Genomic DNA, 27,663 nt, shown 5'->3' with positions numbered 1-27,663 from the left:
AAATCAGGAAATATATAAAAAGAAAACCAACAGGAAAGAAGAGGTCCATGGTCAAATCAGGCCCAAAGGTTGAGAACCCAGTAAGGAGGCCCTAATGCACGAAAATTTATTATTATTAATATAAAAAAATCCTGACCAAACTCGATCAGGATTTTTACTAGATTCCTGGTCGAAACCATGTGCTCGAAATTACCCATGACCAGAAAATAATGGTCCTTAATTCGGTCAAAAAAGGGAAAAGCAATAGAATCCTGACCGAAAACTCGATCAGAAATTCAAGTCGAAGATTTTTGATTGAAAATCCTACGATCAGAAAATATGGGGGCATTATTCGGTCAAAAAATTAATCAACAAAAAATCCTGACCGAATTTCGGTCAGGATTCTGGTAAAAAATCCCTGGTCGAAAGTATGCACGACCAGGATTACATTGAGCCATTATTCGGTCAAACATCAAAGCAGCAAAAAATCCTGACCGAATTTCGGTCAGGATCCTAGTCGAGAGCTTCTGCCCGAAATGGCTATCGATCAGAACAAAGTGGATGCTTATTTGACCAGGATCCTGCCGAAAGGATTCCTGGTCGAAAAAAGGTGTTAAAAACAGGAAGAATTAAATTAGAAATCTCAGGAAATTCAGAAAAAAATTATAGATTCTGAAGAAAATTCCTGAATAATTCGAAGAAATTGTAGAAAATTACTTATAAATTTTTGGAAATTATAAATATTTTATGGGAAATAAGGGTTTTTTATGTAAATTAAGGAAAAAATCCCATAATTAAAGGAAAATTCTTGTGAATTAAGGAAAAATCCCATAATTAAGGGAAAATTCCTGTAAATTAAGGAAAAATCCCAGAAATTACGGAAAATTCCTGCAAAGTTAGAAAAATACCAGAAGACTCCTAAATAATAGGAGTTCGGTAAAGAAAGCAAATGGGAGATTCGAAAACAACCCTGAAGCCATGTACAAGGCAAATCGTTGTAAATGTGTAGGTCGCTCCACAATTTACGTAAAAACAATACCCTGTAAGGGAACGAATGAACTTAACTTTTGTAAAATCTTTTACAGTTTCCCAGAAGTTGGAGGGCAAATGATAGGGAATAAAATAAACCCTGATTGCGTAATTAATATCGCATTAATTATACCAGAATTGGGCTGACAGTTAAGCCCATTAGAAAGGGCCCAAAACCCTGAATATTAATTAATTTCATAATTAATTAATAGATGGATAAATCAGCTGATGGTAAAGTCCAAATATGGATACAATTCCTTGTTGATTGGCCTCCAAGAATTCTCATAGGATAAGGAGTCAGTTTCCACTTCCTAGGACTCCAAAGTCCATTTTAATTCTGAGACTTGTCCACCAAGTCCCCTAACCCTGGTCCAATTCAAGGACTCTCAGCATCTATATAAGGGGCCTCATCCCACAAATCAGAACTACGTTTGTTGACTTGATCATTGGCAATCAGTAAGGTACGTAGGCATCTTGTTAAGGCAGATTAAGTCACAAAACACAAGAGCAGTCAAATCGAGTCTCGAAACTCACGAACCTTAGTAATAAATACAGCAAATAATATACCCTAGTTTTCAATCCATAACATTAATGAATGTGATTTTGTGAAACGTTTCACAAAATCACATTCATTAATGTTATGGATCGAAAACTATGGTATATTAATAAAAATTAAGTTAAAATTTAAAAAAAAAATCAATTTACGATGAAATAATCAAATCCTCACAACTTTAAATGATTTTCATTTTTGTTTAATCATGTCGTACAGAATTTTATTAATAAAATATTAAACTTGCAACGGTTTTGGGTTTCGTCATAAATAATTACGATGATTTACTTTTTTCCGTCGTAAGTTGGGCGCACACTTTCTTCCGTCTCAAATATTCCGTCGCAAATGGCGATATTTATTGTAGTGAATATTTTGTACCTAATTTTGTTGTGCCCTCAAACATTTTTCTTTGGTGAAAGATGACATAATGGACTTACATTTAGATGTGTTTGTGGTGGCGTATCAATTGTCATGCACGGAATATTAATTACCACTTACCAGTTGATAATTAAGCAGGATAAGATGAAGCTTAAGTTTGCATTATCTTTATTCTAATGAGAAACAGAAAGCTACAATTGCTAGTTGCTACGAGTAAAAGCGAAACTAAAACTCGACTTCTTGTCCAAGCTCAGATTAGTCCTTAATAGTATTACGTAGAAGCAACTCCTTCTTCCTCAATATTTGCTATATAAACACCCTTACATGTACATGCATATCGACAATGTCTTCAGCCACTGATCCACTAATCCAATCTATTTCAAACATGTCTCCTAAAAAAAACTACACCATGAAACAAAAAAACCTTATCGGAGTCGGAAACCTAATCAAGCTTCTCCCCAGTGGTACAGTCTTCATTTACCAATTCCTCAACCCTGTTGTCACCAACAATGGCCAATGCCATAATGCTATAAACAAATATTTATCCGGAGTCCTCATCGGAATTTCTGCCCTTTCGTGTTGTTTTGCTTCGTTCACAGATAGTTACACTGATTCTAATGGAGATACTCATTATGGTGTTGTGACAAAGACTGGATTGTGGCCTAAAGGAAATGCAGACTCCGAGGATTTGTCGAAGTATAAGCTAAGGATCGGAGATTCTGTGCATGCTTTCTTTGCGTTGAATGTGTTTCTTGTGTTGTCTTTGTTGGATCCTAATACTGTGAAATGTTTGTATCCTTCGTTTGAGTCTACTCAGAAGGTTTTGTTGATGGTGTTGCCACCGGTTCTTGGGACAATTGCTGGGACTGTATTTGTGGTTTTTCCGAATACTCGACATGGGATAGGGTACCCTACGAGCAACAATGATTCAAGTTCATGATAAGATGATTAATTGTTTTAATGCACCCATGCATGGATTGTGAGTGTTCGTAAATCAGCTGCATATAGATCAAGTTTGCGTTTGGATTTATGAGTTTGTATTGTATTTTATGTGCAGTAATGAATGTATTGTGAAAGAATAGGGAGAAAAACGAATTCTCCTTCTGATCAGAATATGAAGTTTAATTATGTAAGAAATTTGTGGTTAATCTATATCTTAACTGTGGATATATCATATATGAATGCTCTCCTTGAGCTTTTTCTTCATTAATTTAATTTACTATCATTTAAAGTTCGTTACTCTTCAAAATATAAGTAAAATTTCATTTAGATTATCAAACATGAATTTTTGTATATTATAAACATAAAATTAGATAAAATCCTGATAAATTTCTCTTCAACCGAGCTACCTAATCAACTCATAATTTTTTTTCCTTCAATTAACGAACTATTCGTTTCTCAATCGATGTGGAATGATCCTGCCCATAAAAATAACACAAAAGTTATACCGTGAGCAAAAAGCTTTAGCTCGTTTAAATTAGTTACAGTTAGGCAAAGTGAATTGGCCTAAACGTACTGGAATTTGATTTTGCCAAAAAAAGTAGCTTGGGCTCTAGGCTAACCTGGTTAAAGTGAAGACTTGTACATCACTATTTACAATTGTGAATACATGACGGAAGCCCTTTACCGCCAAAGCTTACCGGCAAATACGAATTTCATAGAAACGAATGACATATAACCACCCAAGGTAGGGTCTTTTTACAAGTTACAACTCTTTTAGTTGCCTTTCGTATCTACCGTACTCTACCCTTTTTTATCTTTCATAAATTCATATACAATACGGCTTTGTTTGGTATTGCAAATGCCTGAAAAAAGTATTGTTATGAAAATTAAATGGTTATTTGATAATTTTTTTCCATATGTATATGATTTGATGTAAAAAATTAAAAATAATAATATTTTTGGTAATGTTTAATGGTGAAATGAGCATCTGCTTCCCGCTAACATTGAAAAGCAGTTTTTTCTAAAGTACGGGGAGACTTATTTTCTCTAGCAGAGGCTTTTTGTTTAAAAGTACTTTTTCGAAAAACAGTTTTTAAATTTTATCAAACAGTTTTTTAACTATTTTTCGACGAAAAATTATTGTTGCACAGCAATACCAAACACACACATTTGTTTTGTTCGTTTTTACTCATTTTAAGATGTTCAAACCGTTCAGTAACGAGCGGTGGGAGAACTCGATTCTCGATCCCAAGACACTGCACAAATCAAAGTTAAATAAGTGGTTCATCTGATATATTAACATATCAGAGTAAGGTTTCCATAGAATTTAATGTTATTCAAAACGAATATCACAATACAATCAAAAATGATCTTAAGTAGCCGACTATCTTCTTTATTGAAATTTAAGTTTAACGAATTACAAAGAAGTTTGAGAATTTATTAGATAGATTTAAATTTATGCGATGTAGGACAATTGCAAGAACGAGTATTGGGGGCTCGGGCTACTTACCGATGAAATCATGAGTTTCTATTGAACAATTCGGCATCCTCACTGAATACTTTAGCTTCTCACGGGTTTATTTTTGTCGGACAGGATCAATTTAAACGGACTAGCTCCCTATACTTTTGTAACAATATGGCATATAAACTACTAATATGTTGTATGAAAATGAATTATCAAAGCACAAGCCTCGAAAGATTGAATTTTGCGGATGGTTTCATATTTTTGATGTTAGAATATTAATATAAAATCATTAAAAAGATTTAACTCTAACATTTTGAGATTTTAGAACAATTATTTTCTTAACATGATATCAGAATTCAGGTTGGCGGAAGATTCAAATTCGACATCAGTTGATTGTGTTTCTTGTGTGTCTTAACATCACGTACTATTCAGCTAAAAAGCCTTGAGCATTTTTACAATTTTATCCTTGAATCGAGTACCCCTTCTTCTAAGATAATTTTTGTTAGATCCTTGAAGAATGTTGTCTGTTTAAGTTAATAAAAAGGTGTTTTGCCACAGTTTCACTTTATTTTTAGCTAATTCCAATTGTAGATATAAGTGGGAGAGCGTGTTCTTTTTCCTAATTAGCCTAATAACATATGGCGGGGCTTTAACTTTACATGTAGCAAGAAAGTGGAGTTCGCAGGTTGAAAGAACCAAGCCCTAGGCTTCATGTGGGTGCCGAGTATTTTTTATAAAAATATATTATGCAATTGATTGTACAAAAACAAAGGTAATGCGAAACACAAAATGTGCTAACAAATTCTTTTACCCCCAACAAGATAGCTAAACAATCATTCAATCAATTGTGGCAGCGTGAGATTCCTCGCAGGTAACTACTCTCTCCGTCCCTTATTACGTTTTTCATTTTAACTTTTTACACTGTTCTTGGTAAGCGATTGACTACTAATTTACGTCTAATCTATAATATCAAATATAGTAGTGATCTTGTTGGATTCGTATTTACGGGTACTTTAATACAATGAAATTTTTATATTTAATATTAATACGAAATTAAAAATATTAATAATAAAAAATGTGCATTGGCAAACGTGTTTAACACAAATAGGAAACGTTGTAGAGAGTAACTTGGCTGCACCAAACTATACAAGTGATTTCTGTGTAAGTCACAAAACTCAAATTGCATGTTTTAGTTGTTTTCACTTTTTCCCCCATTGCCGCCCTGCGAGTGCTCCCCCATTTACTCCCCCCGGCACATGGATGCCCACAAAATAGAAACCAAAACATTTTCCAGAAGCAAAGCAGTCAAAATTGGAGCCCTATAGACAGCTTGATTCTGTGTACAATAATATCCATAATGCTGTAAGCCTGAACTTGTCTACTTAACAAACTCAAGCTTATGTTAAGTGGCACCCGCAGATTTAATCATTTTCTGTCTTTCCTCTTTGTTTATCAAATTCCAATTCAAGCAATATCGCGCAGTTCAAATTTTATTCTAGATATGGAGTTGCTTTAGATTTCATGTGATAATAAGTGCGGAATGTTTCTGGAGATAGCATCAACTTTGTGTCATAGCATAAATCAATCAATTCTCATCTACATAAAAATTATGTGCGATAGAAACTTATTCCATTGTTGAAGGATAAAATTCAATTGCTAGTCAAGTTTCCACATTCCATTAAATGAACAAGAACTGGCTATTCTTGCAACCTTTTGTTTTAGTTTCTTTGGTCTTCTGTCAGCTGCTTTCACGATATCAACCTTCACTAGATGATGATCAGAAGTGCCTTTTGAAGAAATCACTGAATATGTTTCTGGAACAAACTTATAATGCAAGTCTTGCGATGCCATTATGTAATCTACTCGTGTTCCATACTTGCATGTACCCTGCACATCTGCATTCAAACAAACGTAAGTTAAAGATGATACACTGTATTTTGGAACACATAAATGAGCACAAATGAGGCTTTGCGTAGAACAGAGACAAGTACTTTGGCCTTTGGCAATCATGACAACTGGCTCGCAGTCCCCTGCAAAATCTTTGGAATCTATATACTCTTCTCCCTTCAAGAAATTTGTTACTTCAACCTTTGGTGTAGGCTTTCCTATAGCCTGATAGTACTGCATTTGACATATTTGTAATTGAAGAGGAAATCAGTAACTTTGTCATGTCACTTTATTTATCACAATAAAACTTGATACTTCCCAAAAAATAATATGCATTGGCAACAATGAGAATTTCGAGTGTGTTTGTGATTACCCTGACAATGTCTGCCCATCTCTCTGGTGAATAATCTGATATATTGAGAGAATTCAGACCTCCTGCCAGGATGTGAGGATGATCACTTGATTGAATGATTGCATTTATCTGTTTCAACCTCCAACTCTCATCTAGATGATCAAGTTGGGTGCAGTAAAAGTTGATATCCCCTGTCCATGGGACATCAATTGTCGCCTTTAACACATTCCTGCGGTTCAATGTTGACATAGACTTAGCTTGTATGAAGACTACAATCTACTGAAGCCTACTAAGGCCTTGTCAAGAACATTATGATACTAGAATACAGCATTTCTTAAGCTAAACCGAATTATTATCTGTCACTAATCAAAATCCATACCTATGCAAATCAGATAGCTTTTGTTCATGTAAATAATTTAAATATTAGCATACTACATAGGCTACCAGACTGATTATATTACACTGTTGTAGATAATGGAAAAGAATTAGGGCACCTGAAATCTTGATCGTCGTAAATTCTCTGCACTTTCCAACGCTTGATTGGCCATTTTGACAAGATGGCATTCCCATACTCTGGAGCCCAGCTTTCTGCAAACACGTAATTCATTCCCAACGCATAAGCCAAGTCAGATAGAGGCTTCATGCCTTTCTCTTCCTCGGCCTTCACATCTTGTAAAGCCAAGATATCAGCATCCACTTCTTTAAGAACATCAAAAATAGTTCTACTTCCTATCAAACTTCCATCATTCATCCAATTAGTCATACCAAATGGTATATTTACCGGAGACCTCATTGGACCTTGGCTTCTAACACTGGCTTGTCTTGAGACCTTGTCTATATTGCCAAGAACCTTCTTTTGAGCTAAAGATATTTCATTATCCGGAAGATTAATCGAAACCTTCATCTTTGGTTTACTTGGACTCAAAAGATACTCAGGACTGGCAGTGCTACTAAAAGAAGAGTGCAATGGTGATTGCTTCAGTATACTTTTAGGAAGATTACGGGCAGACTTCTCAATGGTCGAAAAGAGGTCATCTTCATTGAGAAAAACAACTGCTGATTTCTCAGCTCTAGGAACTGCAAGTGCAAGGGAAAACAACGCTGCATTGAACGTGGCAACACGGACAGATTTCTGCAACAAAGCACCACTCGTATGATCATTTTTTCGACGTATAGCTATATTGCTTGGCTTCCTCTTAAGCTGCCCTTTTGAATTCAACTTCCCAAATCTTCTGATCAAAACTTTAGATTTTGGCCTTCTCCATATCAACCATCGTATCCTGGAGCACAGGTGAGAAAGCCTCTTCCTAAATTGACTCAACATTGCGATAATCTCTAGGCTCTGCAGAATTGTTGGATAAGTGTTTTAGAAAGTGGCTTGTTTGTACATTAGTTAGTATGCATTAATGAGAGGAAATATAGTTAATTATATATAGCACGTAAAGAGATCATGACATGAGATAGGTGGGGGTTTTGTTGAAAATGTGGACAGAGAAAGGGAAAAAGGTAGTTATGAAGACAAAAACGCATTACAATTTACAACTGCTCCAAGAACTCATGTGCAGGTTGACAATGAATCAATCTATTTAGTATTCCTGAGCTTTTTTCATAACAATAACTCACCAACTCTCACCTATGTAACTCGGACTTTTGCTAAAACAATAGCAAAATAATTAGAAATCACTGTTTTGAAAGTAGATAGTAAAACATTAATGTGACTCTTAAGCACCATTATTTTATGAACAGCTCTTTAAAACTGGCATTGTGTGAAGCATGTTATACATATGTATTCCAAGGGGTCCAATCAAGATTATGTTGACTGTTGAATCATCATAGTTTTATTGTGTTGCGTCCTTGACTCCATAAATTGTTCGAACATCACTGCACAACTACAATTTTAAACGGATTAGATATGAGTAAAATTTATTTGTGATCACAGCCAACTATCAAAAAAAGGAAGGAAAGAGATTACATTCATACAAGAAAACTGACCTTACTAATCTGACCAAAGACTCACTCTATTTTGTTGCTAATTTCAACATCATTTTGTGTTCGACTGGAAACTTAAGATAGTTTTAGTTCCCGCATTACTGCCCCTGATTGTTCAGAGTCAATTACAAATGAGATATGATAGTCCCAGAAACCGTTCCCGAAAACATTTCTGAATGATGAGGTTCATTGTGACGTTGGATGTTTGATCATTAATGAAATAGATCAACGTGTACTAAAATGAATCCCACGAATAAAAGAATGTCACGTATTTCCGAGTACGTAGCTCTACTACTTACAAATTAACTGAACATACTTTGAGTGCAGATGATTTTAGAGTCACGCACCAATTCTAAACAATATTAGTACTCGGATGTATTCATCAATTTTAACCAAAACAAATTTATCGCCTTACAGCCCGTGAGCACACCGTGGGTTAATATATTTGATAAGAACCAAAATATATGCTAGGCATCATTTAAGACCGAATGTACGATCAACAAAGAAGCCTCCAAAGAACTGCACTTATACAAGTGATCTCTAGGGTCAGACTCACAAACAACTAATTCATCTAGTTACTACTACCGGTCTAAAAAAGTTGGCTAAGAGGCTCAACGTTTATAATCCTTGTCTCAGGATGGACGTTTGTGAATGATGGTGACTCTTCACCAGGCCTAGTGCAGTATTGCTTGCCTAATGTGCATCAAAGTCAACAAAGGTTGAAAGAGAAAGGAATTGATTAAAGTCTAGAGACTATGCATTTTTAAGTTGTGTACTCATCACCATTCAGGCACTGATTTAGGAACCCAATTATTTGGGGGAGACTGGCTGCCGCATATCAACAAAAAACAAGATAGTTAGTGGTATATATATAGTCATAGACTTCTAGCAAAGGCATAATAACCTGACTTATAATCTACTTCATCAATCAGCATGTTCAGGATAACAAGCTTCCAAAAAGTTTTTAGTTTTATTTTTCCGCAACGTAAGTCTCAGAAATTTGTACTCGTGTAATGCCATGAACTGCAACTCAGACTACAAAAAATTTCACCAACAAATTCACATATATAGTTGTCGAAATTTAATTAATAAATAGTCAAGAACAAGTACACAAGCAAATTTCTAAGGAAATGACATCTTTTTTGAAGAAAGATCTTAATATAATCAAAATACACAAAGCGGTCGAAACATTGGTTAAACAACAATCAATCGAGTGCGTATTTAGTTTTTTATAATCATTGTCCATCAAACAATGCATCTAGTAGATTGGAAGGAGAATCTTGTTTTACACTCTCATCAAAAAACCCATTTAAAGCATTTTCTTTTCTTATTTTTCGTTCCTCAATGATAGTCTCTGCTGTCTCTGTGCAATAATTTCGTCCTGATTGTTTCATTGGTCTGTCAGCCACAACAAACTTGTTTCCTTCACGAGTCCTCTCAGAAAAACCTGCCCAGACTAAAATTGCAAATACCATGCATCAGATATTTCTGAAATTACCTTGGTAAGCAAAACATTATGCAAAAACTACAAGAACTCTGAGGAGCGTGAAGTTAGGAAATTAAAGTAGGGGTGAGTGATGCATCGTAGTGACCATTATGCATGTATACAAGATTCTGTTACGCTCTGCTAAAAAGTTTTAATATGGAGGAAAGGAAGAGAAATGAAGAAAACTCATACAAAATTTTATTTGAAAATATGCTCTTGGAAAAGGAGAAAATGCATATAATTTTTTTCGCAAAACTTACTTCCCTCTTTTAGGATGATTTGAACAGATTCTCACATGGCCGCTCTAATTTTATAAGTAAACTTATTTATTAAATTTAACAAACTTTGTATTACTCGTTATATCCATGCTTTCTCTTCTTTCTTTGATAAACTGGGGTGATGCAGGACAGCTTTGAGGAGACATGGAATTACAGAACAAAAATAATAAATTGATTAAATTGGGTGGATTTACCTCAAGAAACCCAATACCCCACCAGTGGTTTACGAAGAATAATTAAAATGGATCGCAACTCAAGAGACTCAAATCAATATCTATAAAACAATCGTTGTATATAAATCAATTCTTGTTAATGTGGGGATCACATAACTTGTATAGGAATTAAAACCCCTAATATATAACCTATTGGACCAAGGCCCAATATCAATTAGACTTGTTATATGAACTATTACATATTGACAAACTACAAGCCCCGCATTAAACATATATTAATTTCTCTACTACCTAAAATAAAACTATATACTGATAAAAGTAGAAGTTTTCTTTTATTTACATTCCCCATCATAAGGAGCAGATGGAGAGAATATTTTTTAGTTTCTATTCGCTCATCTCGTATTCTCCCCTCTTCCCTTCTTTTGCTAAAATAATTGGGGGCGCATTTCTGAACTTGCAAATCCTTTTCTAGTGCAAAGTATGATCTTTAGAAAAGGAAATCCAGTCAACCATTCGAGCATACCTACTGAATGACTCCATATAGAAAGGGAAAAAGACAGGAAGGACTGAAAAGCAAATATCTTCACAAAACAAATCCTGGCAGAGGTAACTTGTTTTATACGAAATGGGTTAAACTAAAGGTTTGTAGTCCAGCTAACATAGATGTGTGCCTTAACGCTTCTCTGTTTATAATGTTAAAGGATAAAAGAAAAAAAATATTGATAAGCAAGGGAAAGTTTTAAATACAAGCACAAGAAATTCCATATGCAAGGGTGTAGTTGGACCTGGAAATTTGGTACAAGATGTGAAAAACTAGTGTTCATGTTTCAGCATTGCATGTTTTATTAGTGTCATGTCATGTCATGTTTTGGGTACACAAATAGATTTTGTTATGTGCTCGTGTGATCAATTTCTGTTGAACAAAAGTATATCTCATATTACTATAATTAGGGGCAGAGGTATCAAAAGTCTGAAAGCAGCGAATGGAACCCCCCCCCCCTGAACTTACTTATTTTCGCAACAGTCCAGCCCAGTCCAAATTAAAAATAGCCCGGTCCAAAGCCCAAAAACTAAAAAACATTTAAACTTAATAGTACATACGCGTTCAAATTTAAAACATCATATCGAGCGGGGTTTAGAAAGACTAATTGAGACAGAGACTGAGAGTCGTACAAAAAGAGACATATGGGTTGAAGAGGTCATTGTTGTCTTCTTAATTCTTAGCCAACAAATCAAAGGTAATGCTAGAAACTCTTTACACTTTCTTGTAACTTAAATATATACATGAAAGAAGTTTACAGTACAGTACACAAAATTAGGGCTTTGATAGTTTATACCCAAATCAAAAGAGCTCCCATTTTACCATGTATTAGTTATTATGTTTTGTTTTAGGAAATTAAACATTTTAACAGGTATGGATACATAGATATTTGATTCAAGGAAAGACAATAGATGATACAGGACCAAGCGAGTGTGGTCAATTTAATTTAAGTTCTCATCAAGGTGTTGAAATTAATTTAGACAATATAGCAAAACATTCGCGAAAAAGAATAATTATTTATAGTTTTGATCCTGATAATAGAGAGAATGTAATAAGATTTTATCTCAAAAAGGTCCTTTTCAGCAGAACATGGATTTTCCTCGGAGACAATGTAACAATGTAAAGATAGATTTATTTCGGGTTGGTTTCAAGAATATCTTAGATGGTTTGAATATAATATTTTTGAAGATTTGGCTTTATTGTTTGCACTGTTATCTTTCAAGCCTATGCATGGGGCTCAAAGTGGCGGTGATACATTTGTTTTTAAAGGTTTTGCTATCTTATTTCCTTTTTCTTAAAAACATAGTTTTTGGTCAATGAGCATTCAAAATTAAAAATTACATTGTACACTATTGTATATAAAACTTCCTCTGTTCCTATTTAAATGTCCATGACTAAACATTAGTCAAGTTGACCAAATTTTGACCATAATTATAAATATATTTATTAATGTTTTGATATTTTAGAAATTTGGACATGATAATATATGGAATATAGTTTCATATCAATACAGATTTATCACTTAACATTTAAAAAAATTAAGGTCAAATTTTGGTAAATTTGGTTAAACTTTAGTCAAAAAGGAAAATTTGAATAAAAACGGAGGAAGTATTAAATATTAATATATTATTTGTAGTTCCAACTTCCATATCTCTTCGTGTACTTTTGTGTAATTTCATTTGGTAGTGACAAAAATTTCAAGTAATCGTGTACTTTCATGCATACACGAAAAGTAACAAGTCTAGTTACTGTGGGGTAGTGAGGTACTCAAAATGATTATATATCATATTTGGGTATGAAGTAGAGAGAATACGGAAGGTATTTCATATATTCCTCATATAGTGGGGAATAATCTTGATAATACATGCAAAATCCCAGAGCAAGAACAAGACAAATAATCAGATGATTACCTCCAAAATGATGCAAGATGATGGAGGCTGCGATTGTTACGTTCAGGGAAGCAGTACCACACCCATATTGTGGAATATAAACAAAAAAGTCACAAATTTCACATTCCTTAGAAGAAAGCCCAGTTCCCTACAGGAAACAGCACCACAGATCACCAAATATTTAACTGGCTATTGACTGAGAATATATTCTAATAAAGACGATCAATTTCAAAAACACAAAACAAAAAACTGGGGCTTTATACAATACCAATCGAAATGGTTGAACAATAACTGAATAATTAACCGTAATACTGACAATTTGTGTCTCTTGTGCCAAGAACATTCCTATCTATTTTGGAGGTGCGAAATATATTAATTGGATCTTAATTATCTCACCATGTACATGCATCCTTTTACACTCAATTTTATACACTAAGTATAAAAAAAATAGTTTTTAATTTAATACTTATAGTTACTACTTCATAATCTGTATTTCGTACCATATCAATCAATAAGTGTATAAATAAATGGGGCCTGGTGTGATACGATTCCTTGCACACCCTATCCAACAGGGCTGCTTATTGTCCTAGATCTTCTCTCTATAACTCTATGACTCCTACTTTGACCCATAAGAATATAAGAACCGGTGGGTCCTCTTCACATTCAGTTTACGGACTTGGAAATTTGGTTGAGACCAACAACAGAAATTGGAACATCCCAGCAGTAAAGAAAATTCCCGTACTTCTGGCACACTTTTTATTTAGTACCTATACATCAACTTTTTTAAAAAAACATCAACAAGATAATAAAGTAAGTACAACAGTTTAACAAACTTCTAGTATTAATTATAGATTTACAAAACACTGACATACCATTAAAAGGTCCTTGGAATCCCTAAAAAGGCAAAAAGAACATAACCGGGACAATGCACTTTTAATACGAAGGCTAATAGAACATAAATAAAAAAATAAAAAATAAGCTGATCTCATTAGCTATACCACCAAAAAAACTGACTTTCCGGGAGCTGAAACCCTTTTGAAAGTGGTCAGGCGCTAATCTTCCAAAAATTGGAAAAAACTTATTAGACTAGGTCACTTGGCACTCCACTCAAGATTGACAGTGGGTGCCACAAAGTTATAAGCAACATTGCAGAGTATGACATGAGAGGTTTAGCAACATTGCAACAAGGAAGAAAATCCAAGAAAAGAAGAGGCTCTGACCAGATTCACTGGCATATATTAAAATCCACGCGCTTATAGCTCTAATAAATGTTATTATGCAAGCAATCAAATGGAATTAAGACTAAATGAACCGAGACACTCGTTAGCAGCTCGGCATTTGGCACAATTAAAACTTGTCTCATGTGATGACCCAGTTTAAGCAAGGTTTTAAGGCTCGCTTCATAAGTAAGCCAAATATAAGAATGGGAACACTTGGAAAAAATAGTGCCAGCAAGCTAGCTTACAGGACTGTGAACAAACTAAATAACAGGTTCATGAAATAGGCTCATGAACAACTTCAGTTAGTAAGGTTGTTAACAAGTTTATATAGTAAGTAATTAGGTATAAATTACGAGGATATCAATGTAATCGATGAGAATATCAATGTAATCGATGAGAATATCAATGTAATCGATGTAAATCGATTCATATACGAATCCCCTGCAAGCTATAGCTTGTGAACAAGTTTGAGTTTTTAGCAATTAACTACTTTTTAGATATTTATATCCTCAACAAACCTAGTTCGAGCAGATAATTAAACTCCATCCAAGCTAGAACATTTCTAACACGCCAAGCACAAGCAGTGAAAAATACCTAAGTACCTCGAGAATCAAAATTAACTATGATCTTAGCACTTGCTTTAAAACTTATCGTCTCAAAGCTTGGAAACAGAAATATCAGATATATCCTAACAGTGTAATACAAAATGTACCTAATAAAATACAAACATATATTATAAAGAAACAACTACAAACTACGTTCAATATTTTCCCAAAATTAAATCAATTAACAAACCATAAACTAAATCAAACTTAACTTGCAAACAAAAGGCGAAAAACGCAAAAAACTACCTCATTACCAAGAAGAAAAGCAGTACTCTTTCTAAACGGATGCTGATTCACCGCAACAGCATCATCCGTAATCTCCACTCCGCAAATATCACAATCTTTCTCCTGTACATTAAACCAAACACATTAAAACAATCAATAACTATACAAACAAAATCATCACATACATCATCATTACATAATAATTAAATAATTGAGTACCTTGAGAAAGATGCGAGCGTCAGCGAGAGAGTGAAAGTGGCGAAAGCGGCAGTGAGAAGTGGAGCCGTGGCTACCGAAAGAGTTGAAATCACGGCGGCCGACGAGAATGAGTTCGGAGACGCCGAACGCGGTGGCGCTACGAGCTAGGGTTCCGACGTTGTGTCGTTTGGCTATGTTGTGGACTACTACGAAACACTCTACACTTGCTGCTGCTTTTGTTGCTTCTTCCATTTTTAGCGTCAAACACAGAGCTTTATAATTGTTAAACCCCTTTCCCTTTATATACACAAAAGTGAACACCTTAAAAACAAAGTTAATCATAAAACGGTTTGATTAATTTTTAATATTAAAATCATTTTTTATCACACAAAAGAACTTAGATTGATAATAAAACTAAATATAATGTTTAAATATATAGAAAGTTAAGTTTAAATCATGTTATGAAAGTTATACAAAGAACTAAAGAGTAAAATTTTATGATGATTTTGTGACTTACATCCACTTAAGTAGGGATTAATTTATTAGATGAAAAGTTATTAGATGAAAAAGAAAGACAATTGAAAAAACCTAGATATCACCGATATATAATATATTGGAGATTTAATTGGAGTATTATGACCTGAATTTTAATTTTTTGACACAAAAAAGGCTCATATATAATAACACGCGCCCGCATGACTGAATTTTAATTTTTTTAACGTACGATTGCATTCCATAAAATCAGTTTAACAGACGTTAGTTTTGCAGGGCTAAATTCGGATATGTAAAATTAAAGTTATACATACATATTTGCATATATAATCAAAAGGGAGGAAGGCTTAGTTACAAAATTTAATGAAATCAAATTATTCTTGACAGAGTATCATCGTATATTAATTAAGGATTAATAGTTAATCGAGTGGTGAACAGATTATCACGGAAAGTATTGAAATTTTTAAAATTTTGATTTTCCAATTCTCAGTCTCACTCCCAGGGTCCCTGGTTTTCTAACACGATGTCAACTATCGCGCATACTTCATCAACACTGTCTGTTATTATCAACATTACAAAACACGAACACAACATATCTTCACTTGCATTACAACATAACAATTGTACTAGAACAAAAAGATGTCTAATAGTTAAAGCCAAAGACTAAACAAAATCTCACCCAGAAGTCAAGATTGCCAAGGGGTTGCCAAACTTATGTGTCATGACATCCTTGGTTACCTACCTATTGGAGTTGGGAGGTTGTCAAAAAGTTGTCTACCAAGGTTGCCAAAATTTGGCAGGCAACTTCCTAAATTAGTAAAAAGTCATAAAAAATATGTAAAATATATATTACTCAACTTACTTTTATATTGAACTAAATATAATATTAATATAGAGAGACCACATGGGCAATCTTTAAAATTGCTTAACTATTTGAGCAAAATTTTAATAAATGTTGTCAAGAGTAACATGGATCTGAGAGAAAATTAAAAAATAATATATTTAATGATTTGTTTGATTTGACAATTTTGTTAGAAACCTCTATTGGTATTGGAGATACTCATGCAACTCTCAGAGCCCTCAATTCTAAAGGTCGTACACCTCGCAAATCTCTTGGCCAGGTGATGAAATTTTGTGTTGAGTTCTTTGAGGACTTTCATCAAACAGCTTTTTCTTAATAGTCTGAACCAACTCATAATGTATCAATGGTTTTATCTTGACCTTTCTAACCTTGCATGTGCTTTTCTCATCTGCTTTAGGTAAATTCTGCATTTAACGGGAAGCGTAAGATGTTGAGGAAATCACTCTGGCACATATATTCATCTTCTGAGATTGAAGAAGCACTAAGAAACATTAATCTACCAGCAACACTAAGATAAAAAAAAGTCATATAAAATGGATTATTGGTATTCACATTTCCCTTACTCCGTACAATTATTCATGCAGTTGAGACCAGAAGAGCTGACAATAGAAGATTTTGTGAATTTGCATGGAGTGATTGTCAAGAATAGCATGTTTGCGTATGATGAAAAAGTTCATACTTATAATATATATCTTGCTCATTCAACACAAACCCAAATATAAATGTATCACTTGGGTCCCAAGTGGGAAAGTCAATGAATCTAACATCATTCCAGGGACCTGTTTGGACGTATTTAGCTGATCCATTACATAGGACTAGTTGTGGATAACCACTGACATCGAGTTCAAATCGGAAATTTCCCGGAGAAGGATCAATAGTGCTTTTTCATGATTTTATCCTAACCTTATGCCTGGTAGAAGAGTGTTATGAGGAAAATCAAAACTTTGCCAAAGAAAATTTGCTGGATCAGAGTCATTATCTCCTCTAATAACAAGATTTCTCGAGTCTAATAGTTGTGCCATGGGATTCTTCAAATATTTTGACGAGTTTGAAGACCATATTATGTTGTTTCTGTCATCGAGAATATTGAGAGTGCCCTCGCTACTTAAAGTTAGCATACCTGATGAATTAGTAAACGGTGTATCTCTATTGGCAACCCATGCTATCGTCTTAAATGCCCTCTTGTATCGTACGCTCAAGTATCGATTTTTTGAACTGCCCGGACTAAAGAAACCAAGTTCAAAATCACCATTACATAAACTTGCCCTTCCTCCCTTCCTCCTTTCTGATTATATATACAAATATATATATATATATATAACTTTAATTTTAAATTTCCGAATTTACCCCTGCAAAATTAACGTCCGTTAAACTGATTTGACGGTATGCAATCGTCCGTTAAAAAATTTAAACTCAGTCATGCGGGTGCCTGTTATTATATATGAGCCATTTTTGTGCAAAAAAATTAAAATTCAGGCCATCACACTGCAATTAAGTCTATATTGGAGACAAAGTTTTATATGTTAAAACAACAACACATCCTTATAATAATATTAAAATGATTGCCATAAATTCGTCAAAAAAAAATGATTGCCATAAATTCGTCAAAAAAAAATGATTGCCATAAATTCGTCAAAAAAAATGATTGCCATAAATATCAAATTTTTTCAAATGGGTGATCAAAATACCAAATTTGAGAAATGCGGCCAAAAATACCGACAAATGTTTTCTCATATTGGATATTTAAAATACGATTTCTCAAATTAAGTATATGCACGAATACCCATTTTTATACTGGATATATCAACCAATTTTTTTTTATTTTTTTAAAAATTAAAATACGCTTTCTGAGACTTGATATATAAAACACGCTTTCTCATATTGGATATATGACCGAACCCATTATTAGACCGGGTATTTCAACCATTTTTTTTTTGATTTTTTTTTTGAAAAATGTATTTTTAGACAAAAAAATAAGAAAATAATTTTTTTTGAGATACGCAATCTGAGAAAGGTATTTAATTGGTAAAAATGGCCAAAATATTGAAAAAATGTATTATTATCATTTAATCCCAACAAAATGTTATTTTTGTCATTATTTCTTTTTTTAACAAGATCCTTTTAATATTTTACAATATATCTTAATTAAAGTAAAAGCTTTTTTTCGCCAAAATTAAACTAATAACTTAAATGTATTATCAACTAAATTACTTGCTTAGAACTTATTTTCTTAGCAAAAAAAATACTAATAGTATTTGTAATAAATCTGACAGAATTCGCTATTTTCTGTGTCAAATATACGAACCTCTGCATATAAAAAGCTAGGATGCATGGTATATAAAAGAACATCCAAAATTAAACAAACCCAAACAAAATGCACTATATTTCTTCTTTATAAAGCATTCACAATAGCAAGCTCGCAAGTTTATACCTATGAGAAAAGGTATTTCTGAGCATTATTCACTTTTTCAAAAAGAGACACACTTATTATTAGGAAAACCCACTCGGTGTCTAGAATAATTTAAGAGCGAGAAAAATGAACAGGAATACGTTTTATGATGGCGGTCCTGCATGAAGGGCATTCTTTCATGCCTTGCTTTTCATGAAGCTCATTGCAAGATGTACATACAACCTGATGGGCACAAGGAAGGAAAACCACGGACATTTCCTCAGACAAGCACATCACACACTCCCGTTCACGTTTTACACCTCCCACTCCATAATGGTCCTCAAAATTATTTACCATTCTGACACTATAAGATTTAGTGGACTCTTTGGTTGTGTGAGATCGAGAATCTGTCAATCTGCTAGCATAACTTCCATCAATGCCTTTTCTAAGTGCAGCTATTTTGGAAGAGTCCATCTTCGATCTAAGCTGGGAGATTTCTTTCTCATGCTTTTCAATATCATCTTTAAACTTCTGCAGTTTCTTTTCTGCTTTCAGCCTGATAATATTTTCCTTTGATTTAGCTGAAACTTCACTTTGTTCTCTATCTTTTTTGAGTGACATGGCTTGTGTAAGCAGCTCTTCAATAGCCATTTCTTCTCGTTTGCATCTGGCCTGTGATATTTTACCTTTTTCAATGAGAAAGTATAGAAGGGTGAAATATATGTATATACAAATATAAACACCACAAAAGAAAACAATATACTTTAGGGAGCTTCTAATGAAATGTATAGAAACACAACCATTTTAAGATAAAAAGTATATTCTACTCTTATTTCACAATTAGATTAATTGTTCCTAAGGTAACTGCATTCATTACAACTTAACAAATACAAGCAAAAGCAAAAAACATGTATCATGTATCTAAAACACAACTGCCAGCAAAATTCTAGAAGGCACTTCTTAGCTTTTTAATCTTATGTAACCTGAATTTCCTTTACAATTTGTGGTTTCTATGTTTTTAGCTACAAATCATATTACAGGGGTTGTCACAAGAATTCCAGAATACCATAAGCTTCTGCTAAATTGAACAATAATATCGCATTACATATTTTTATGTCCGGTAATGGCATTTGGCACTTCCTAAACTTATATGTGTAATAAGATCTGATCCAGGAACAGCTATATCACAAAGAATTAAATTTAGTATGAACAATATATGAAGACCATCTCATATGCCAAACAAAAACACAAGTGATGGTAGAACATACATCAAAAACTAAAAGGAAATCATGCATGTCTCTATAATGATGCTTCTACTTTACCTCGCATAAACTACATCTGGACCAAAGTAGCGAGAACAAACAGATGATAAAAGCTGTGCACAAGATAAATATATAGAAAGCAACCACCTTGTATAGTTGTATTTGGGTTCATACCGATCTCTATTATTTTGAGCTGCATATGTTCATCCAGTAACAAACATTTTTACCCAAACAAAAATCTCAGCAATTTACTATAGCAACAAGGTCAGAAAAACAATCCCAATGTCTTATCAAACCTTTTCAAATGATAAAACGTACACCAATTTGTCTTAAACTTATCGGATAAATAAACTGGAGCACTTCATATCGTTTCAGAAATAGAACAGGCATGAGCAGCAATAAATTTTTTAGAAGAAAGGCTAGCCATTGTTAGTCTCATTACTCCCTCGGGTCCTGACCACAGTGAGTTCCGTATTATTCATTATACAATTATTTAAGATGAAAAGCATGGCAAGACATACCTCCTGATGATCCAGAAGTTCAGTAGCCTGCTCAAGTCTTTGTTGCAAATGTGTTTTCCTTTGTTTCTCTGCAACTAGCTCCTCTTGAAACAGGATTTTCTGTTTCTCCCATGACTGAATTTTCATCAGTGTATTTTTCTCCCTCTTTGACACCTCCAGACAGCTTGCAGCTGACTGTGCTGCTTGTAATTTGGCAGCCTCCATCTCTTGTCTCAATGTAGAATTCTCCACCTCCAGCCTACGAACAGCAGCATTAGCCCGCTCCACCTGCCCACTAGCCTTGCATAAAGCATTTTCCATCTCACATAGTTTTTTCATGGTGTTCTCCTCCAAAGTTTGCTTCTCCTTCTTGAGGCGCTCCACTTCTTCTTTCTCTTGTTTAAGTGTCTTTAGCTCAGCCTTATCTTTGCTTAATCTACGAGCAGCCTGCATCACTTTCTGATTAGCCCATTCTGTCCATTCCTGCATCTGATTTTGTAGTTCCCGCACTCTTGGAGCCAGCTTCATAATGCTTTCATCTTTTTTATCTTGCGGTACCCACTGTCCTGCTGACTTCTCATAAGGGGATCCAGCATAGCCAAAATTTGGAGCCCCAGAACTGCAGTTGGCAGGCATTGGTACACTGTTGTTTTTTGACGACAGTGAGAGAGAAAGCTCAGTATCAGGTGCTGGTAACGAAGTTTGGTCACTGATTGCAGGAATTGCAGATACAAAATTAGTTTTAGGTATTGAAGAAATGGTATTATTAACAGTATCCAAACCGAATGCTGGAGGCATGCTATTGGTATTAAAATGATCATTGTGCAAGGTGTCCTGAGGCAAACAGGTTCCAGTTTCCTTGCTAATCTTAAAGGTGGCATTTCTTACACTTATACCTGTAGAATCCGCCACAGACTTTATTTTTTTATCCAAAATTAGACCACCAAAACTGCTGAGCTTTCCTGCTCTAGAGCCGCCTTTGGATCCATAAGTACGGTAGCTTTTCTCCAGTTGAATTGACTTATGCCGAAGTATGTACTCTCTCTTAGTTATACCAGATATCTTTCTGCTTCCAATATACTTTTCTTCAGAAACCGAAGAATGGGTTGGTCCTACAGCAGTAAAGGATTTTTCGATGGAGCCTGAAGTTTCCTTCTCTGCAACAATTCCATTTTGAACAGAGGAACTTTTTGGCTTTAAGCTTGAGCGCACAGTCATAGTTGGTACTTCAGGAGAGCTATGTAGGCAAGGAACTGTAGCCATGATAGATGTCTCGGATGGAAAATGACAAGCGCAGGCAAATGAAGGGTTCTGTCTACCAGTATTTATAAGGTTTTCAGAACTTCTGGCCTCAGTTCTTGCTTGCGGTTGAACAGGCGCAGTCACAGTACCATTTGGAACCCCGTCACCCAAAAAACTACCGAAGGAATCACTCTCCATTGCACAGGCAAGTGAGACATTCATGTCACACACCAGCAAGCACCACATGGCATCCCCCGTGCTGAAAAAAGGTTTAACTTCACGAATAACACAAACCAATTCCGCCAATATATACTTCTCCATCTGCTGTAAATCATCAAAATCCTGCTCCCTTGCTGGATCAAGCTCCTGGCCATTTCTCAAAAATGCTAAAGTATTCTCCACTATGTTCGACACAGTGTCTTTACACCCATAGCAAAGACCAGACCTCAAAACAGCTCGAGTAGCAAACTCTTCGGTATAACCACAATCCACTAACTTCTTAATCGCACTCTTAAAAATCGTATCCAAATTATTCAATACCAGCTCCTCCAACTGAGACTCCGTAAGATCACTCCAATCCGCATCATGAACCTCATTATTCCCCACATTCTCCTCTTTACCCTTACTCGTCCCAGCCTCAAACGGCCCAACCGCACACGACAATCCAAGATCAAGCTTCAACGTATCCGAATGTCCATCACTCACATTACACATATCACACCCTCCTGAATGTCCATGATTTTTCATAATATCCAACTTCTCAGCCGAAAACTCGTAACTCGAACAATCACTCAACGGCACGGAAACCGTTTTACTCCCATCAGAAACCGGAGGATCAGCTCTAAATTTCCTCTTATTCCTACTCCCTTTCTCCTGCACTGATATCCCCGACAACTGACTCGAATTACTATTACAAGCTTTCGCAACCATCGACGCCATCACAACCTACACAACACAATCACATAGCAACATCCACAACAATCAGCAATTTCATTTCGCCAATTCTCCAAAAATATAACAACATTTTAAGTAGCTCAACAATTCAAAATCACATCAATCATCTAAACTAACACACTCAAATTAAACACACACAGTAATTAAATTCATACCTTTATTAGTATCAAATTCAACAAAATCAACAAAAAATCTGCATCAAAAACACAAAATTAATCATAAAAAACACAAAATTTAAACAATCAATTAATTCAATAAATAAAACAAACAAAATCAATAAACAGATCAATCAAATTCAATACAATCTAACATAACATACATTCATACAGTGAAGATCGCAAACAAGAGTGAAAAAAAAACAATACTTTTTTAATTAAATGGATATTAATTGATAAAAAGAATATATAGATACGATCGATAAATACATACCAGATTGGAGCTATACGAGTCGAGCAATCAAAGATAGAATAAATCTCGAAGCATCGACGAAAGTAGAGAAAAACTGATTATTTTTATTTATTTTGTGTGTTTGTGTTTATAATAACTTTATTTTATTTCTTGTGTTTGCTTTATGCATTCAACGTCTGTCTCTTCTTCTTTCTAATTTTCAGGAATATATTAATTTTATTTTTATTTTCTGTGAATTTGTTTTTTAATTAGATTTACCTGTTTTGGTTTGTTTTGAGCTTTCTTTATTGGTCTAACCAAAGTAGGTAACCATGGTATGCTTAACTATGGTTAAGAAATATGTGTCTCAGCCACTCACATTGTCACACGTGCGGTAGTGCATGGTAATGAAGATTTTTTTTTCTCGTTTAAGATTTTATACTCTCTTTTATAAGTAGGTTGATTTTATTTTATTTTTTCAAAGACTGAATTTTTTTTTTAACAAATATCTCTTCTCTTCTCTCTTCTATTTATTATAGCCCAACATGAATATTTTTCCAATGAAATAACGAATTTACCCATGTATCTATCATAATTAGAAAATTGTTATCAGTGGGAATCGAACCACAATCTATCAATTAGTTCTAACACTAGAATATCACTATGGCATCGTATGGCATCGTGCCTTTTATGTTTTTAACAAACACTTAATATGTGTCGCTAAAAAGTAAAATTGCAGCTTCTTATTGCAATTCTTGAAATAACTTTTTAGTCATGTTTCTCCGTTCATATATACTGATTTAGTTAACTATATATGTCAAAATAATTAAAATTACAATTTAGATAATAATTTTGATCAATAGATGACATATAAAGATAACCATTATACACAAAATATAAATAAATTAAGATATAACATGTATTTAATAAATAATGTAATATGTTTACAAGTAATCGTCTGGTTAAAATCTAAGATATTACATATAAGAATTAATTAACAATGTCAAATAATCAAGTTCACACTAATACAGTAAACAAATAAAGTTTATAATACGTGTTTGATCAATAAAAATTATATTGTTAGAAAGTATACATAATATAATTTTAAGAAATAAAATGCTATATTTTAGTCTTTTGACCAAATTGACCGCAAAAGATCAAATAAATCAACAATTATGGGATAAATGTACACTAATTCATAAATTTGTTTAATTTTTTATTTAGACCAACATATTTAGGTTTATTTCGAACTTCACATCATAATCTACTCGATTTAAAAAAAACAAAATTTGACCATTTTTCTAAAAGAATGAAAAAGTCTCAAGAAGAAACCTGACAAACACTATCTATCTAAATTACAAGAATTCAATTTGTGGGAACACATTTATTTTGCTTCAAATGTGGTCGAATTTATTCAAACTTCATCTTCCCATTCTCCCAAAATTCTAAATTTTTCAATATTATCAAATTTCAGAATGCTCGCCATCCTCACAAAATTCTAAAACTTTATATGCGAAATTTTGATATTTCTAGAAAACAGCCGTGCATCGCAGGGACTACGATACTAGTTACTTACAATCTTACAAAATGAGTATTTTTTCTAAGAAATTTTTGGGATAATCGAGGATCAAATTCATGACCAAACTTGCTCCTAACGTGCTCATAATCTTACTTGAATAACATGCATCCACCTAATCGTCAATAATATATATATATATATATATATATATATATATATATATTGCATCATCAAATAAAATTACTTACTACAGGAACTTTTCAACGATCTACTGAAATATAATTTAAATTTGATCTCAACATGCCCCTCGTTATTAATTCGAAACTCATGGAGAAATATTATATATTAGGGACAAATTTTATAGGACATCGATTTATTGTTCAATAGTCGGTTGTTATGGCAAAATTAATTTATTGTTACATAGTAGGTTTTTATGTTTAATCCATATTTTTCACACAATCTTACATAATTTCTCCTTCATGTTAGGTAACAAAAGGCTATGAACTTTAAGAGAAAATTAATGGCTAAATTTATCAACATATATTAATAACCTAAATATTAGTTATTTTAACATTCATCTGCAAATTTAGATACACGTAAATGTGCGTAATATGTAAAGAGTTTCGAGGTATAAAACACAACAGAAACATAAATTAAAAACGTGAAAAATCATAATTTTTCGAAACCATGCGTAGGATTCATGTGAAAAATAGATATTTAATTCGTAGATCAGATTGTTTATCTTAAGAAGTTGTACATTAGAGTGCGGGGGCTCGACACGCACTTTGAGGTTTACCTAATATATTTTTTTCTAAATGAAAATGTAATGTTAAAATTTTTGTTACAAAAAAAATCATGAAACTGTACATTATAATAGCCTTAAAATACGTGTCAATCATGAAAAAAATCATAAAAAATGAGTAGGACAGATGGAGTATGTAATTAATAAGCTTGTAAATATAACATAACGTGCATGTTTTTTTTTGCTTAAAATTTGTAATGAGAAAATTTAAATAGCTGTACATGGTTAAATAATCCTAGAAATGCCCTTTGTAAAAATTACAAAAATATTGTTATATAAGTATGTGTTAAATATACATGGTTTCTATTAAAAATAGTTTGAAGATTTATTTAAAAAAATAAATTATGCAATATTTATTAGGTATGGTTTACTTATTTTTTATGGTTAGTTGGAAAATAAATTCATAAGTAATTATTATTAAGTAACTAGAGGTCCACTTTACACATAATATATTAGGCATTAATATACTCTTCCAAAGTAGAAGCAAAATCTTTAGAAATAAGTAATATTCATAAACTTTTCTTGTACTTATCAACTTGTTAAGTTATTTTTTAAGCTATCTACTCTATTTGAGATACCACATCATGTTGAGTTATGTAAGCGTGGGGTCACATTTGCAACGATTTCAGTTATGAAACACCTACCTGCTCTACCACTTGGAATAATCCTAATCGACTCCCCTGACTTTCTGTCTATGATAAACTCATCGAAAACTTACGATTGATACCTAAACAAATTATTACATAACAATTTGTGCACATAAATATGTGCCCTATAAATACCTTCTACTTTCTATAATTCGCACCCTATAGATGAATCTCAATTTACTTGTAAATACTTTCTGTCCTCGTCTCAAATCTCCAGTCATTTCAACTCTTACACGTCCTATTAGAACCACACACGGTACACCATTTTTTATACACATATTCTTATAAGCATGGTCATATCCGTAACAATCTATATTAGCTATAATGTACATTTATTACATTTTAGCACACCTTAAACATGAGTCATTTGGACTACTATTACTGGATCTTAGCGGAACTGAGTGCAGTGAACCTTGTTCATTACATAGTGTTATTGTGTTTATATACTTATGGGGAATTAAAAGTGGAAGACCCATGAAGTAATATAAAATGAAAGAATATCTGCTTCACCAGCCAACGATAATACAAAAATGTTGGCTAAATTATATATATATATATATATATATATATAAATTAGAGTCCACAATTTAAATAACAATGAATAGAGAGTACTTTTATTCTAATTCTAAAGGTACTACGAGAATAAAACATAAGTCATCATCAGTCATATTATAGTACATATGCAGTGCTTACTCATCATCATCTTCCTCCTTATCACTGTCATCTTCCCCATCCTCATCTTCTTCCCACCTAATAATTTCAAGCTCCTCCAAACGAGGTCACTCCATTTCTTCCGGAAGTTGCCATTCCAGTGCCCTCGTTCGATTCTCCGCCTCCTCCCTCATACACACCTCTTCCGTTTCAAACTCTACAACTTCTCTCATTTCTTCTTCTATTTATTTAAGCTTTTCCTTTAAGTCACGAACTTCCTGTTTTTACCTCTTCGATCTTCTTCACCTCTACGATGGAGTCGATCGGTCGAAATTTGTTTTCTAGCTTCCTTACCCTCGACCTTGATGTCGCTAATGATTTTTTTACTGAACTTCTTTTCTTGTTCTCCATAGTAATAAGAAACTAAAAGTGAGAAAATGATGATATACAAAACTTAGCAAAGGCGATGATACGAAGAAAGTGATGAACTAACAATCATAAAACAAATATGACTCAATATATATAGACCTATAAAACATTGATGATGAGAAGAGTTGTTGTTAAGTGGCATTTATATCCACTTAGAACGCTTCGTAAAGGCTAGAATTGGTGTTTTGTACTTAAGTTGTTTGTGTTTTTGATGTGTTTTTGTAGTGTTTTGTATTTCAGGGCATAATGGAAAGAAGGAATGGATTTTACAAGATTTATGCTTAGAAGAGTGTTAGGATGGAGCCTCGGTCAATTGAGAGAAAGAAGCCAGCATTTGAAGT

At 33.6% G+C, this 27,663-nt stretch overlaps 4 protein-coding genes across 6 annotated transcripts; 1 reads left to right on the top strand and 3 right to left on the bottom strand.

Annotated features, from left to right (window-relative positions):
• The first annotated feature begins 2,264 nt into the window (after positions 1-2,264).
• Positions 2,265-3,142, top strand: LOC141677984 (protein DMP2-like). Its single transcript, XM_074484153.1, has one exon. The coding sequence runs from the start codon at positions 2,280-2,282 to the stop codon at positions 2,874-2,876; it is 597 nt and encodes a 198-aa protein (XP_074340254.1). The 5' UTR covers positions 2,265-2,279; the 3' UTR covers positions 2,877-3,142.
• A 2,780-nt stretch (positions 3,143-5,922) lies between these two features.
• On the bottom strand, positions 5,923-8,249 carry LOC141678130 (uncharacterized). The gene is made up of 4 exons (XM_074484377.1): positions 7,077-8,249; positions 6,604-6,811; positions 6,335-6,464; positions 5,923-6,238 (listed from the first exon to the last, which is right to left on the bottom strand). Exons 1-4 carry the CDS (start codon positions 7,904-7,906, stop codon positions 6,000-6,002), a joined length of 1,407 nt encoding a protein of 468 aa, XP_074340478.1. The 5' UTR covers positions 7,907-8,249; the 3' UTR covers positions 5,923-5,999.
• A 1,393-nt stretch (positions 8,250-9,642) lies between these two features.
• On the bottom strand, positions 9,643-15,477 carry LOC141676718 (uncharacterized). Its single transcript, XM_074482422.1, has 4 exons — positions 15,208-15,477; positions 15,010-15,111; positions 12,960-13,086; positions 9,643-10,027 (listed from the first exon to the last, which is right to left on the bottom strand). The coding sequence occupies exons 1-4, from the start codon at positions 15,436-15,438 to the stop codon at positions 9,807-9,809; spliced, it is 681 nt and encodes a 226-aa protein (XP_074338523.1). The 5' UTR covers positions 15,439-15,477; the 3' UTR covers positions 9,643-9,806.
• A 3,418-nt stretch (positions 15,478-18,895) lies between these two features.
• Positions 18,896-23,472, bottom strand: LOC141678928 (putative E3 ubiquitin-protein ligase RF298). Of its 3 annotated transcripts, none has more exons than XM_074485370.1 (4): positions 23,317-23,468; positions 23,043-23,080; positions 20,713-22,878; positions 18,896-19,601 (listed from the first exon to the last, which is right to left on the bottom strand). In XM_074485370.1, exons 3-4 carry the CDS (start codon positions 22,870-22,872, stop codon positions 19,062-19,064), a joined length of 2,700 nt encoding a protein of 899 aa, XP_074341471.1. In that variant the 5' UTR covers positions 22,873-22,878; positions 23,043-23,080; positions 23,317-23,468; the 3' UTR covers positions 18,896-19,061. The 3 variants fall into 3 exon arrangements, with proteins under 3 accessions (XP_074341471.1, XP_074341472.1, XP_074341473.1); XM_074485371.1 differs by lacking the exon at positions 23,317-23,468 and adding an exon at positions 23,207-23,292; XM_074485372.1 differs by having other exon boundaries at positions 19,336-19,615; positions 23,317-23,472.
• Positions 23,473-27,663: the final 4,191 nt, after the last annotated feature.

Source organism: Apium graveolens, chromosome 8 (genome assembly GCF_009905375.1).
Source record: "Apium graveolens cultivar Ventura chromosome 8, ASM990537v1, whole genome shotgun sequence".
Lineage (NCBI taxonomy): Eukaryota > Viridiplantae > Streptophyta > Magnoliopsida > Apiales > Apiaceae > Apium > Apium graveolens.
Note: the sequence above shows the minus strand (reverse complement) of the source record. Positions and strands in the feature narration are given on the sequence as shown.

Excerpts from the sequence above, each read along its gene's own strand:
- LOC141677984 (XM_074484153.1), top strand. The coding sequence starts at position 2,280 with ATGTCTTCAGCCACTGATCCACTAATCCAATCTATTTCAAACATGTCT.
- LOC141678130 (XM_074484377.1), bottom strand. The coding sequence starts at position 7,906 with ATGTTGAGTCAATTTAGGAAGAGGCTTTCTCACCTGTGCTCCAGGATA. Across the intron at positions 6,465-6,603 it reads GATGGGCAGACATTGTCAGG|TACTATCAGGCTATAGGAAA; the intron begins GTAATCACAAAC and ends TGTCAAATGCAG. Across the intron at positions 6,239-6,334 it reads CATGATTGCCAAAGGCCAAA|ATGTGCAGGGTACATGCAAG; the intron begins GTACTTGTCTCT and ends GTTTGAATGCAG.
- LOC141676718 (XM_074482422.1), bottom strand. The coding sequence starts at position 15,438 with ATGGAAGAAGCAACAAAAGCAGCAGCAAGTGTAGAGTGTTTCGTAGTA. Across the intron at positions 15,112-15,207 it reads ACGCTCGCATCTTTCTCAAG|GAGAAAGATTGTGATATTTG; the intron begins GTACTCAATTAT and ends TTTAATGTACAG. Across the intron at positions 10,028-12,959 it reads CATCTTGCATCATTTTGGAG|TCTGGGCAGGTTTTTCTGAG; the intron begins GTAATCATCTGA and ends TTGCAATTTTAG.
- LOC141678928 (XM_074485370.1), bottom strand. The coding sequence starts at position 22,872 with ATGGCGTCGATGGTTGCGAAAGCTTGTAATAGTAATTCGAGTCAGTTG. Across the intron at positions 19,602-20,712 it reads AACTTCTGGATCATCAGGAG|GCCAGATGCAAACGAGAAGA; the intron begins GTATGTCTTGCC and ends AAAATATCACAG.